This window comes from Sprattus sprattus, assembly GCF_963457725.1.
Source record: "Sprattus sprattus genome assembly, chromosome: 2".
NCBI lineage: Eukaryota > Metazoa > Chordata > Actinopteri > Clupeiformes > Clupeidae > Sprattus > Sprattus sprattus.
Genome location: NC_137921.1, coordinates 27,660,711 through 27,675,717, shown reverse-complemented (window position 1 = coordinate 27,675,717; position 15,007 = coordinate 27,660,711). Strand labels below are relative to the sequence as shown.

The 15,007-nt window shown below is 45.7% G+C and overlaps 1 protein-coding gene across 1 annotated transcript in view; it reads left to right on the top strand.

Moving 5' to 3' along the window:
- rnf11b (ring finger protein 11b) overlaps window positions 1-8,645 on the top strand; it is a gene marked incomplete at its 3' end in the record, with an annotated part of 20,681 nt that extends 12,036 nt beyond the window's left edge. Inside the window, exons 2-3 of the mRNA XM_080860654.1 lie at window positions 6,911-7,080; window positions 8,474-8,645. Coding sequence (XP_080716780.1) covers window positions 6,911-7,080; window positions 8,474-8,645 — 342 coding nt within the window. The remainder of the gene's footprint in view (window positions 1-6,910; window positions 7,081-8,473) is intronic.
- Between the last annotated feature and the right edge of the window lie 6,362 nt (window positions 8,646-15,007).

Below are 15,007 nucleotides of genomic sequence, written 5' to 3'. Positions count from 1 at the left end.
AGACAGACAGACAGACAGACAGACAGACAGACAGACAGACAGACAGACAGACAGACAGGCATGCAGGGAGAGAGACAGACATGCAGGGAGAGAGACAGACAGACAGACAGACATGCAGGGAGAGAGAGAGACAGACAGACATGCAAGGAGAGAGACAGACATGCAAGGAGAGAGACAGACATGCAGGGAGAGAGACAGACAGACAGACATGCAGGGAGAGAGACAGACGGACATGCAGGGAGAGAGACAGACATGCAGGGAGGCAGACAGACATGCAGGGAGAGAGACAGACATGCAGGCAGACAGACATGCAGGGAGAGAGACATGCAGGGAGAGAGACAGGCGTGTGCGTGCGTGCTTGCTTGCGTGTGTGTGCGTATGCGCGTGTGTAGTAGAGAGAGCCAGAAAATGTGTGCGGCCATGGAGTTTGACCTGCTTGCACAAGGGAGCCTCCAATGACTTAACGTTTCTGAGACAGGTCTTCAGTTACTTGACCAGACTGCCTTTGTGATTTGGGCTGAAAGTGCCGATTCATGGTTGGCCATGGCCTGGTTTTATGCCACCGAGACGAGCAGCAGCAGCAGCGTGGCACATGCCAGCGGAGATACGCATAGGCGTGTTTGTTGTGAAAGCGTTTGTGCGAACGTCAAGATGTGGGTCAGATGATGTATGTGGCCTCGTTGCTTTGGATCAGGAATCTGCTGTGTTGTTGAGCTGAGTTGAGTTAGCCTACGTGGCACTGAGTCTCACAGGACTACCACCGCCTTGCCTCGAATCTCTGCCGGACTGTATTCCCATCAGAGCAATTAAAAATAGCTTGTGTGTGTGTGTGTGTGTTTTGATTTTTGTGAGAGAGCCCTCATGGGCACCAGGCCTGGAATCTCCACCCTGCAGCCTGCCAGAGAGAGAGACAACAAGGGAGACAGACAGAGAGAGAGAGGGAGACAGACAGAAATAGAGAGAGTGAAAGAGAGAGAGAGAGAGGAAGAGAAGGCAAAGGGCATAGAGGGGAAGTGACGGGTGTAGAGAAGGACAGAGAAATATTCTGAAGGAAGGACAAAGAGAGAGAGAAAGAGAGAGAGAGAGAGAGAAGAAGACAGCGTGGATGTGGGAAAGGTGACGGTGAAACGGCTGTGTGTGTGTGTGTGTGTGTGTGTGTGTGTGTGTTCCTGACTGTGTGTTCCTGACTGTGTGTTCCTCAGTGTGTGTTCCTCAGTGTGTGTTCCTCAGTGTGTGTTCCTGAGTGTGTGTTCCTGAGTGTTTCTCTGTGGTCTTGATGCGAATTTGAGGCTCTATCCCGCTCTAGTGCGGCTGAAGGGAAAGGAGACAGGCAGCTGTGTGTGTGTGTGTGTGTGTGTGCGTATGCGTGTGCTGAGCTGAGTGCCTGAGGCCTGTCTACAGACAGACAGAAGAGCTCCCAACCACCCCTACCCCTCTCCTCCTCCTCCCCCTCTTCAACTCTTTCTTTCAGACATGCTTCTTTTTTCATCTCCAAAACCACCCCTTCTTGCTTCACCACACAACTACCTCCTTTCTCCTTTTCAGATGTACTCCCTGACACTCTCTTCCTCGCCACTCCCCCCCCCCCTCCCCCCATACCACCCTCCCTCATCTTCTCTTTTTTTCAGCCGCAGAACAAGCTGTGGTTTCCCCCCTGAATGTCTGCCTGGTCCCTGGGCTGGCTAATGCTTTCAGTACGCTGAGGCTCTCTCTCTCTCTCTCACAGCCGGCGTCTGTTATCCCTCCACAGGCTAAAATAAGCTCACAGTAATCAGATTGACTCAAGCGTAGAGCTGCAATATTGCTAAGTGTCAGCTTTGTGGGGAGGCAGGGGTTTGAGTCTGTGCCCCTCTGTTCTACCTGATTGGACGAAGTGACCGACAGCTTTTCTGCATGAGACTGATTGAGAGAGGGCGGAGTGAATGGGTACTGGCTTGGGGTTTGGGTAAGAGGGTGTGTGTGTGTGTGTGTGTGTGTGTGTGTGAGTGTGTGAGTGTGTGAGTGTGTGAGTGTGTGAGTGTGTGAGTGTGTGAGTGTGTGAGTGAGTGAGTGAGTGAGTGAGTGAGTGAGTGAGTGAGTGAGTGAGTGAGTGAGAGAGAGAGAGAGAGAGAGAGTCTGTGCTATGCTTTGGCAATGCAAACTATATTTGTCATGCCAATAAAGCTCATTTGAATTTGAATTTGAATTTGAGAGAGAGGGGGAAAGAGAGAGGGGGAGGTAGAGAGAGGGAAAGACAGAAAACAGAGAGAGAGAGAGATGGTGAAAGTGATGGGGTGAGAACTGAAGAAAAGGGAGAAGGAGAGGGAGTGTTCGAGGAAGAAAGACTGTGTATGTGAGAGTAAGTGAGTGAGTGAGTCTGTGAGAGGGAGGGAGTGCGTCTGTATGCTTTTATGAAAGAGAGGGTGAGGGAGTGTGTAATGGGGAGTTGAAGAGAGAGTTGGTGTTTTGATGGCCTCCTCTAAAAGAGACAGAGAGAAAGAGAGAGAGAGAGAGAGAGAGAGAGAGAGAGAGAGAGAGAGAGAGAGAGAGAGAGAGAGAGAGGGTTGTGTGTTTAGGACAGGGAGAAAGGGAGAGTGTGTTTGTGTAAGTGTGGCATTGCATTCGTGCTGACGAGTGCTGACAGGGGGTGGGGGTTAGGAGAGAGGGTGTTTAGGAGAGAGGGAGGGAGGGAGGAAGTGTGTGTGTTTAGGAGAGGGAGGAGGAGTGTGTGTGTTTCTGTGAGTGGTACTGTGGCCTGGTGTGGGTGCTGAAGAGCAGAGCTGTCAGGTCTAGCACAGACACCTGTGGGACAAAGAGACTGCTGACCCTGCCACTCACTTAGTGTCCCAGCCTCACCCCACGCTGTCACACACACACACACACACACACACACACACACACACACCCACGCTGTCACATACACACACTCACACACACACACACAGCCTCACCCCACGCTGTGACACACACACACTCACACACACCCTCACCCCACGCTGTCACACACACACACTCTCACACACACACACACACACACCCTCACCCCACGCGGTCACACACACACACACACGCTGTCACACACACATGCAGCTGTCTGTGCCCCCCCCCCGCACACCCACACCAGCCTGGAAAAGTCATTCTGATGCTGTCATTCCTCATTCCTCTCTTTGTGACCCCCCCCCCCCCCCCCCCCCCCCCTGCTGCAGTCTGGGTGTGACATGGACATAACAAAAGGAAACATGACACAGCAGTTTTTCATTTGTCATTAGTTGTCATTTCAACTGTAAGAAACATGAGAACTACCCAAGAACCTTTCCAGGTACTGACCTTACATTGAATTAAAATACAAAAAAGATTTTACATCGTAAAATGTACCTTTACAGCTCTATAAAAAAGATCTTCAGTTTCAGTAGAGTAGTGTCGAGGCCACAATGTATGCCTTACCTGCTCTGTTACCCGGTCTACATGGCACTGTTTACATTCATATCTGAAAGTGTAGTATTTTTATGCGAATGTACTGTAAAGGGGAATTTCTCTGCTGGGCTTAAGAGGGGAAAGTCTGAGTTATGGTAATTTGAGAAAACATGTGAATGTCAGAATATATTACTTAGCTTGTCGACTCATTAAAGAGTGCTCCCACCCCTTTGTCTGAAGTTGTGTGGCCGTACCTGTAGAGGCTCAGAGGGGCTTGGATGATGTTTTTCTGAAATCATTTTAAAAGCAGAATATGGTGTGGCTGATACTGAAGGCTCAAAACTTTGCGCTTGACTGTCCCGTGAACTGCTCTTTGCTCTGGTGCAAAACCTGGCCCTGTTTGGTCAAACACAGTGAGGTTGTGACCTGAGCAGCTGTTTGGCTAGCCTGGCCATTACCAGCCTGTGACTCCATTTTTTTCCGTCAGTCAGTCTGGCCTAACCCCGTTCATTTTCGTTTCCGAGATGGGCGGGTGCTTAGCTTGAGGTTTAAAATCATTGGAGTTCCCTTAACCAATCAGCAACGTTTGGTAAGCATTCGGTAGATTAAACTCTTCCCAAAGCCAGTTGGGAGAAGAGCTACGACGTCCTTTCCATTCATAAAACTTACAAGACAATACTCTTGTTCTCCTTTTAATTTTCTGATGTTCTCGAGAGTTGAGACAACTTTCCCGATAGCTTTTCGTGTCTCTTCCTCCAAGGTGAGTTTTGCGTCACAGCTCTGAACTGTTCGCTGATTGGTGCGGTTGGATTTTGAGTCCTGGAGACGATTGTCAACGGGGTTGGGCCAGACTGAGTATGAGCTTGAAATCATTTCACGCGGAAATACGTAGGCTGGTGTCACCAGGCTACTGTTTGGCTGCCTTCACTGGGGACTGAGCCTCTCTCCTGTGGCCTGGCCTTCCTCTCCTCTGGCCTGGAGCTCAGGGACCGCTGACCTGGCCGCTTGGCTGTACAGAGCAATCCCTAGACATGAGCAGGTCAGTTGGGACCATTTACACACACACACACACACACACACACACACACACACACACACACACACACACACACACACAGGTGCAGGATCAGTTACCCAGAGGGTAACACACACACACACAGGTTGAGGTGACAGGTGATCTGGACATGGAAGTGGCAGAGATGGCGGTCATAACTACCGACCTCCCATACCTGTTAGGTGTCATTAGACACCAGTGTTGTTGTTGTTCACGGTCACCTGTGACCTCCTGACTGAGCTTAGGCTAATTGTTAATTAGCTTGTTGTGTGGTGGGCAAACACATAGATCTTCATCCTTACCTTTCCCCAAGGTTAACATCCCTCTGAGAGTCAATCTGGATATTGAGAGTCGTGGCTCCTGTGTGAGGATCTTTTTCTCGGAGGCTTTGTGTCCGGGGTCGTACAGGCCTCTGGGCAGGTGCTGGATGAGGCCGATGTGCTGTGCGATCCTCACCTGCTCCTCCTCAGTCAGCTGTGTGGTCAGCCGGGGCCTGGCTGGGTGTGGAGTGGTACACAGGCATGTGAGCCTGCTCCTGGACACACACACACACACAAACACGCACACACATACACACACACATACACACACACAAACACGCACACACACAGGGTTCTTAGGGTTCGGCTCTGCTAGTAACAGCTCTGCAGGTGGAAGCAGGTGCTTGGCAGCTAGCCTTGCTCTGGGTTGCTGCCAATCCGTGACCTGGTTGTAAAATCTTAGGGCCACCATTGAGGACTGTGCCATCTGATGGGCTTGAATTAATAGCGAGCGCTTTAGAATGAGCCGGTGGAGCAGCCTGATCCCGCCGTGACCCGACCGAAATAGCCACGGCTAGCCCGCTGGAGGACGCTCACAGGAACAGGCAGGCGGGTTTTAGAGGCCTCGAGTGTTCTGGTGAGAAAGACACCTAGAAGTATGAGGAGACCTGACCAGATAAGGAGGTCTTCAGCCGATTGCAGACGTTTTTTTGTTTCTGTCTAGGTTGTTAAACTGACATTTGTTTAGTTTTGACATATAGAAAGTGAAGCCCATCATAAGCCTTCCTGTCAAGCTTAATGGCTTAACTGCAGAGAAATAAATGGCGTTGACCACAACCGTAAACTGCCAGCTGCCATAGCGGCCCACTATGTCCAAACACGCGTGAAATGGATCCGCTGGGGTTGGTAGGTGGTATCCAGTGAGGCAAGGATCTGCTGATGTAACACTTTTTTTGTGCTAAACTGCAAGCTAATGCCAGCTAATCTCTGAAAGAGGCCAGGCTTTGCCAAATCTGTGATCCGCTGGCTGTGCTTTTGAACATTCCTGAGGCCCGAATGAGAGTTAAGGTCACTGTTACAAGAGTTCAAGATGGAGCGGGGGCGGGGGGATGGTTGATCAGGAGGGCCCAAATGTTTTATGTGTTGGTTTGAGTGCCTTTTACTGGATGCCATTGCAGTTTTAGATGACTAAAGCTGTGGTGTGCGTGATAATACTCAAACACAATTTTCTGTCTGGAAGTTTCTACACACAGCTACAAGCACACATGTATTCTGCTGCTGCTGCAAGGTGTTGTATAGATTTCAGATAACTCTGAAAAGTTAACCAGTAGGAGATATTTCTCACTCTGTTATATTTCTCACTGGTGTCCTGATGAAGTCTGAGGTGTTTTTCCATGTGTTGTGTGATGGGCATACACAGCGTGATGTTGCAGCAACCCCCCTCCTCCCGTGGTCTTGTTCAGTCTCCCATCCTCACTGCTAAACCTCTGCTAAGCGGACTCAATTACAGGAGCGCCTTGCTCAATGGGAGCCATTGGCCATATTCTCATTTCTCTTTTGGGTTGTTTGTAGTGTAAAGCTCTTTGACTTGAGCCGGTCTCTCTCTCTCTCTCTCTCTCTCTCTCTCTCTCTCTCTGTCTTTCCCCCTCCTTTTCTCATTCTACTTAAGCAGTGAGCACCCAAGGAAATGCTGCCATCTACTGGTCACAAGTGCTAACTCACTGTCGTTTGTGAGCGAGGACGTGTTGATTAAGCTCGGCCTGTTTCACAATGATTTTTTTTGTTTCCGTTTCATTCATTTTGAAAATGAAATCTAGGAATTGTGGTTTTGCACATTCTCTTTGCCTTACAGTTGTCTGCCATGCTGTTCACCTTTAGATGATAAAACTCACTTGGCCAATAAACACGGTTCTAATTCTGTTTTTGATGATGTGTGTCTGTGTCTGTCTGTGTGTTTGTGTGAATGTGTGTATGTATGTGTGTGTGTGTCTTTCTGTCTTTCTGTCTGTCTGTGTGTCTGCGTGTGTGTGTGTGTGTGTCTGTCTTTCTGTCTGTCTGTGTGTGTGTGTTTGTGTGTGTGTGTGTGTGTGTGTCTGTCTGTCTGTGCATGTGTTTGTGTGTGTGTGTGTGTGTGTCTGTCTGTCTGTCTGTCTGTCTGTCTGTCTGTCTGTCTGTCTGTGTGTGTGTGTGTGTGTGTGTCCAGGAGCAGGCTCACATGCCTGTGTACCACCCCACGCCCAGCCAGGCCCGGCTGGCCACACAGCTGACTGAGGAGGAGCAGGTGAGGATCGCCCAGCGCATCGGCCTCATCCAGCACCTGCCCAGAGGCCTGTACGACCCCGGACATGACGCCTCCGAGAAGAAGATCCGAGAGTGAGCAACACACTCATACACACACCCACTCACACATACACTCATACACACACCCACCCACACATACACACACACACACACACACACACACATACACACACACCACAAACACACACACTCTCTTACACACAGACGTAAACATGGCACCCCCTCTCACAAGGAATCAGGCCGTAGTCTGAGTTGACTAGTTAACAGATGATTGTGCTTTCAGAATGAAACCGAGGACTTACTTTAAATACTGTACCTACTTATGGGCACCGTGCGAATGGGAGAGTGTGTGACTATGAGTATGTGTGCGTGTGTCTGTGCGTGCTTCAGGGTAGTGTGACCCACAAAACACGTACACACACTTTCATATATATACTTGCATTCACACTGATGCACACCTGTCCACCTATTTAAAACCATAACACATATACTGCCTTAAGCCCATACCCACAAAATGGCCTCTCCCATGCATGGAATAAGAACACGTTTCGTAAGATGGAAGAACCATAACTCCAACTATGACGTTCTGCAGAGATCTAACAACATTTGTGTTGGAAGCAGTTATGTGTTGGTCGGGGGAAAAACATCTTCGCTGGTCTGTTGCAGGCAGAAATTGTAATCATACTGGTAACAAAAGGATTCAAGACTATATCATTAAAGCACAGAATTATGCCAGGGTTGCTGTCTGTAATTTGAAGACTAAGAGAAGTTCTCAGAGGCACCAAAACAATGAAACCAATGGAATGACTTCTTGGGCTCCTTCTCTCCTATAACCTACGCTGTGAAAATCACCTCTTGTGGTCAGTGGATCTGAAGTTGAAAGTTCCTAAGAGGGTTAGTCTGAAACATCCCCCTAAGCATTGGACAAGTCGGATTTGTAATCGTCAGGGAATGTTTGATTGTGGTCAGCACTGCTAAAAGAGCTTCTGCAGCCTACTAAATCCAAGGGTTCGTACGTTTCCTACCATGGACTTTGGATGTTCGAACAATGCAATGAAAATACGTGAAAAAGGGGAAGCTGTTTGGGTGTTATTAGCGTAAGAAGATTATCTTTGTCTAATATTGTGAACCACATGAGGATAATACCATTGAGGATTAGTATATCCAAACTTCTAGTTGATTCCAAAGGTTTTGTGGTACAGTAACTGTCTACATATTAGGATTTAAACACACACATACACACACGAAGCATAACTTTTTCCACATCAGCAGTGTTACTTCTAATGCTCCTGCATTGTAGATGTGAGCAGTCAGAACCATGTGATCTAATACAATCTCCTTGTCACCATCTTCATTCTCCATAGGGACACTTTTGACTGACCAATGTGTATTCTGTCCCCTGTGTGTGTGTGTGTGTGTGTGTGTGTGTGTGTGTGTGTGGTTGTGTGTGTGTTTAACATCTCAGGTGTGTGATCTGTATGATGGACTTTGCGTATGGCGAGCCCATCCGGTTCCTGCCCTGCATGCACACGTACCACCTGGACTGCATCGATGACTGGCTCATGCGTTCCTTCACCTGCCCTTCCTGTATGGAGCCTGTGGACGCTGCCCTGCTTTCCACCTACGAGACCAACTGACCCATCGACCCCCACTCCCCCACCCAACAACTCCCCGTCAAGCTCAGGCCCCAACACATAATTCAGCTCAAATTTGGTTCCCATGATGCATCTTCAGCCCTGCTGCTGGGCGAGAGGAGGGAGCGGGCGGCGGTGGGGGGGTGGCAGTGAGGCTCCTGTTGCATTGTGGTCAGACTGCAGACTGCTGATACACATCAGCCCAAACCTCCCCACCCCCGCTTTAAGGGCCTGCGTGCTAGAGCCTGCTGCAGGGAAGCTCTGATTCAGAGAAAACAGAAGGTGATGTGAGGTGACGAGGTGAACGGACGAGGTGAACTGACTCTTTACAGACAACCCCGGCGCCTCCTCTCTCCTCACCCCTGCACCTTCTCGCACTGCCTACCTGCTCCCCCACTCTTACACTGGAAGGAGGAAACACCTGTCACAAATGTTTCCAAAGACTTTGAGACTCATTTCACTGTTAAAACAATCGTGAATCTTTTCTTTCTTTCTTTCTTTTCTTGTTTTAGCCAAAACCTCTGTTTTGTACGGTACAGGGATAACTCCTGTCAGGTTTGTGTGTATGTGTGTGTGTGTACCGACGATCACTGGTCATTTTGTCATATCAAGATGAAAAGTACAAATGGAGAAATTCTATTATTTTTCCCTGTAGAGTTATTTAAAGGAATTGGGCTTTGGGGTTATCCTTTGGCTTTAAAACATTTGGTAGTCACAAATCATAGTTTGTTTGATTGTTGGGTGGTTGTGTTTTTTCCCTTAATTGAATTTAATTAATTCGATTCCTTCCCCCTGACAGACTGAGTCCCTCTTGAGTCTGACCCTCTACTGCTTTAGTGCACCAATCACTGCATGTCTTACTAAGACTATCCAACCTATGGGAATCTCACAAACACTGGAGTACTTCAATCAGTTCTCATCTGTCTGAAATCATACTGCAGGCGTGGTTTCTTTTCAAATAGTATTAAGTCAAAGAATTCATGAAATAGGAGATTGTGAGCAAACAGCTGTTTGCACTCCTCTGTTTTGAGTCTCCAGTTTTGTTGCGTTTTCGTTTCTTTTTTTTTTGAGTGTGCTTCTGTCATGTTGTCAGCTTTTAATCAAAGAAATATCCCACATATTATAATTTAAACAAAAAAAGAAATATATGGAAACGTTGCAATACAAATCTATGACTCAAGTCAAAAAGGGACTCTCCGGACACAGTGGGTGAACTGTCTTTTGTGGCCCTCTCTCTGCCTTCCTCCAGCACACGTGGGTCCACTAGATCCATGGAGCCTCACATGTTTGCATCTGAACAATAAGCAGTGCAAATCAAAGTCTTTCCCTGTGTGAGACTCATCTGTAGGATTAAATCCCTTAGGGCTTTTCAGGTGGATTGTGAGACGATTCCATAGTTTTCTTCTTGCAACCGATGGTGAAAGCACAAGAAATGAAACATGTCGTTTTTTTTACAAAGAAATTGAAAGCTTTGACATGCATTTGAAAGGAATCCCATCTGTGATTCAGCCTTTCTTTGGAAGTCTTGTGTGGTCTTGTTTTTAATATCATGTAAAAATGAGGAGTGAGTCCAAATAATGTTTAGAGTGATTTGTTAAGATATTTACAACCCTTTCTGAAAATACACATGGAGCGTGTGTGTGTGTGAGGGGAGGGGGGGTATTACTACTTGGAATCACACTCTCCTAGGAAGTCAGAGTTGGCTCTTTGTAAAACTTTGTAGCACTGCTAGCATTGCTGCATGCTAGAGCTGTTTTGACGGAGGTGGTACTGTAAAGACTTTTGGGAGGGCCACCGCTGTTTTGCACAGAATCTTTAGTTTATTGTGTCACTTTGTGTCTCATTCAGTGCCGAACTCCAATGCCTCGGGTCACATGACATGGATAAGCATTTTGATTGGTTCCCAGTCTGGCACAGGTCTCTGGTGGCTGTGCTTGTGGTTTAGTAACTGGTTATTTTGGCGTACAGTCACACACACACACCTACACACACACACACACCTACACACACACATGCCCTGAGGACAGTGCGTGTACGCTGGTCCAGAGACTGTGATGAACCCCCTGGTGCCCATGAAAAAGGACCTGTTAATGCAATGTTAAATAATACAACTGATTCCATGCAGAGAGCAACAGGTCATGCAGACATAAGTATGGTGTGTATAGTATGTAACGTGTGCGCCTCTGAGACTTTTTCTGCTTTCTCTCTTATGTCTATAAGTATATAAATGCATACTGTGTACTAGGGATGCACCGATCCACTTTTTTCACCTCCGATACCGATACCAATATCTGAGGTTTAGTATCGGCCGATACCGATCCGATACCGATATAAAAAAACTGCGCGAAACTGGTAACTGTGTGTATGTGTGTGACCACACGTGCAAGAGGGAGAAATGAGGAGTGCATGACATGAGATCTTGTTGCATTTTTTGCTCATTTGCTACTTGACATCATGCCTAGTCATCACTATCAATTCATAACATAGGCTAAAAATAATCACAAATAATGTACGTTCTAACCAGCGCTAGTGTTCATATTAGTTAGCAATCATATATCCGCTAGCGCCAACTTTTACGTTACATTGTAGAGGCTCATCATGGTGACCTGTTAATGTATTTGCAGGTTCTAGTCTGTTAAAAGACCCACGATTACCAAAGCAGTATTCTTTATCTCCCTTTAATGTGCATTCATCAATTTCCATTACATGACGATGCATATAATTGTGGACATTACACAAGGCAACATGAATCTCATTCATAGCTCATCCAGTCGAAATCTTAACAGGATGAACCCATCTTTATTAGAGCGAATCAACATCAGGACATAACTAAATCTCCACTTAGCATGCTAATCGCTACTAATAGCAACGTGCACTCATAATACACTACCTATATAGGCCTACATAAACATAAAAAAAAAAAAAAAAACATTTTTTTTTTATTGTCACCCGATACCCGATCTAGAAATGTCTTCAATATCGGTACCGATACAAATATCGGATCGGTGCATCCCTACTGTGTACTACAGACGAATATAATAAATAGAATCTATGCTATGGAACCTCTGTTTCTTCTGATTCATACACACATTCATACATATTCAAAAACTGCATTTTTTATATTGGTCCTCATAAAATCGGCTGTACTGTGCTGTGAGGAATATGCCACAGATCTTTGGAAAAGGGTTTTGACTTAATGATCTGGGCCTCGTTTCCCGATAACGACATATCTTAACGGCCTACGTGGATTTTGGCGACATCGTAGACTCAATAACACTTTCTACTTACGAGCGTTTCCCGAACATCATCTTAAAGTCAGGTGCACAAGCGCAACGTGCACGAGTTCTTAAGTATCTCTTAGGAGCTGTTTACGTCACGTTAACCTGTTTACGTCACATTAACCTGTTTACGTTAATTGCTGTGAAATTAGCTAGCCTATGCGTGCATCGAACGTGCACTGTGCACTGAATTCGGGGCGGGGATAGTAACGCCATCTCCAGCAGAGTATTTAAACTGTGTTCCCATTGTAAGGACATTTATTACGATCTGTCTGAGAGTGGGCTGTCAAAGCTAGCATCATCGAAGTCATAGCCTACTGTACAGTAGGCTACATACATTCAATAAAATTAACCTACATTTGAGTCCAACTGCATGACCATTCTTACCCTACACTTACCCTTACAATAATGAAAGTGATCCTATTTCAACCATAACTTAATTTTAAATAATTTCTTTCTTTATGACATTTAGTTTATAGTTTAGACAGCAACGTTGACATCTATTCAACTGCAGCCACTACATAATCTCAAACTTTATTTGTTGGTAACTCTCCAAAAAGGCTACCATTAACACATTTCTTGATGAAAAGGAAACATGCATCACAATAATACTTCAGTGTAACCTGTACCTATGTGGAGTGCAAATATGTCTTGCCATTACACTACCCAACAGCTCTACGTCTGCTAACACTACAGAATACATAATTCCTACGGGCACTGCACTAGTTTTGTATAGCCTAATCTTTATTTCTATTTTGATGGGAATAGGCAGGTGAAACAATGACATTCTCATGATGTGCTATACACAGAAACATCGTTTGGATTTCTTCTATAATTGGCCGAACGACGCCCCTGGTGGATTGCATCGCTAAGTGTGAAGTTACTACTGGATTGCATCGCTAAGTGTGAAGTTACTACTGGTCCTGACCACACGTAGAATTCTTCTCAACGAAAGATAAACTTAAGCTAAGTGCCGCGTCGGGAAACCGGTCTGCAACGTAGGATTCCTCTTACGAACGATTTCAAGTCCTTTTTAGGCTAAGTTCGCGTTCGGGAAACGAGGCCCTGGGCCATTGAGACCAGAGGTTATGTCCTCAGTGTACAAGAGTGTTGTTCTACATCCCACCACTGGAGGGCGTAGGGATGCAGTGCCAATTGCAGATCTCACCCAGTCAAAGCTCTTTTCAGGTTAGACTCTCTATGGATTACTTACTTAAGCATTTTGGATTACTTTCATGTAAATTAACTGAATTGCTCCTACTTGAATGGAATGTAACCCAAATGATATCAGTCACCATGCTTTTAACACAACCTCCCATCAAAGTTGCATCACAACCTCTAAGCCCCCCCCCCCCCCCCCCCCTCCCACTGTCACCAACCCCCCATGCATGTACACAAGGCCAGTGGAAAGAGACTCTGCACTCCCCGCTACACAAAACTCTTCAAGTGGAGTTCCATACACACATTGACACAGCTTTAAAATATCTTTTCAATAACAATTATTTACCTAACATGGCCCAGAGCCAGGACAGTGGAACTTATCACGCACTACTCACTCTTATTAGACACAATTCCGGGAAGGTATTATAAATGAAGCTAATGAAGTAATCATTATTATTGTTGTTGTTATCACACCATCAAAATATAGAATATACCACTACAGCGATGCTCTGCGCTTGAGTTTGCCCCTTAACTATTATCTTGTACATTGTGATTAAGAGGAGTGGTACTACAGGTAATACAACATATCTTTAAGTGCCATTTCAGTCCAATACTGCCACTTCATTAAGCTATGCACTTAATTCAGAGATTCGCAGTTATATTCAATTCTGGTATGACCTGAATGTCTGAGATTCACTTTTACTGTCCGAATGTCTGACCAGTGACCCCAAGTTAAAATGAGGGTGCGGAGGAGTTGATCAGTGCTTTAAATGTGTGGGGGTCACACGGTACCTCAACACAATGCAATTTGGTAAACAGGAAGCACGGGCGCTTGCTAGAAGCTGAGATCCACACTAGGCCAAAGGGATCGAACCCTCATCTCTCACCCCTCATCTGCCACTGCTGGTTGTGAAAATACTTTGTGAAATTTACAGTGACTAAGCTAACGGGTTGCAACATGCCTCCTGGTGGTCCTTTTGCCTTGGGGACGGGTGAGTTGACAGGTCACCCTATGCCCCATCTATATTCTTGGGCAGTGTTGTTGGGCAGAGGTCAAGGATGGATAAATACAGCCACTTAATTGCTCAACTAAACACTAACTAAATGGGAAATGATAACATGTGGGTACATTGGTGATGTTAATGTGTAAATGCTGGAAATACTGTCTTCCTTTAGTAATCCCTAAAAAATTCTAAGAAACATTTGGTGTCTGATAAATGCCATAGATTTTATTTTCCATGGCCTATGGATGATCGAGTTCATAGGATCACCTGGACCTCATTGTGTATTTGTAGTGTAAAGGTATTTTAAGGTGACATGTTACACAATTTGGTTTGCGATTTTATAATTTATAAACGGATTAATTTCATTATAATAAAGGACGTTAATTTACATAGGCCTACAGTGAGAAATTATGCGGTTTCACATTGTACTTTTGAGTTCTGTCTGACCAATATTAAAAACGTAGGCTATAGGCCTAATCATTACTCTTGTAATATTTTTGGCCGAACAAACTATTTGCTTTAAACGAGGCACAAGTAAACGTTGTTTATCATTGTTTCTCGTGTTACTGCAAAGCGCAAATGTGGACCGATACTGTTGCACGATATTTTCATGTGTCATTTCCACTGACTTAACTCGAAAGCCCAGCTAAACTGTTACTACCATCTAATTTGTCACATATTGAATACTCACAATATTCTCTCGTATATACCAAGTCCTTACCAGAGTTTCATATTGAACATGACTGTTTGTGACAACTTTCTGTGGCCAGCTTCAGATGATCGACATCAAGAAATCACTTTGATCACCATGCTTCTCATTGAGAATGTATGAAAGCAGGGTCATAAAAGCTTGCAGCATCAGAGTAACTGTTGCCATATATAGGATCTCCGTGAAAGCTTTGTATTAAGTTCCCACGAATAT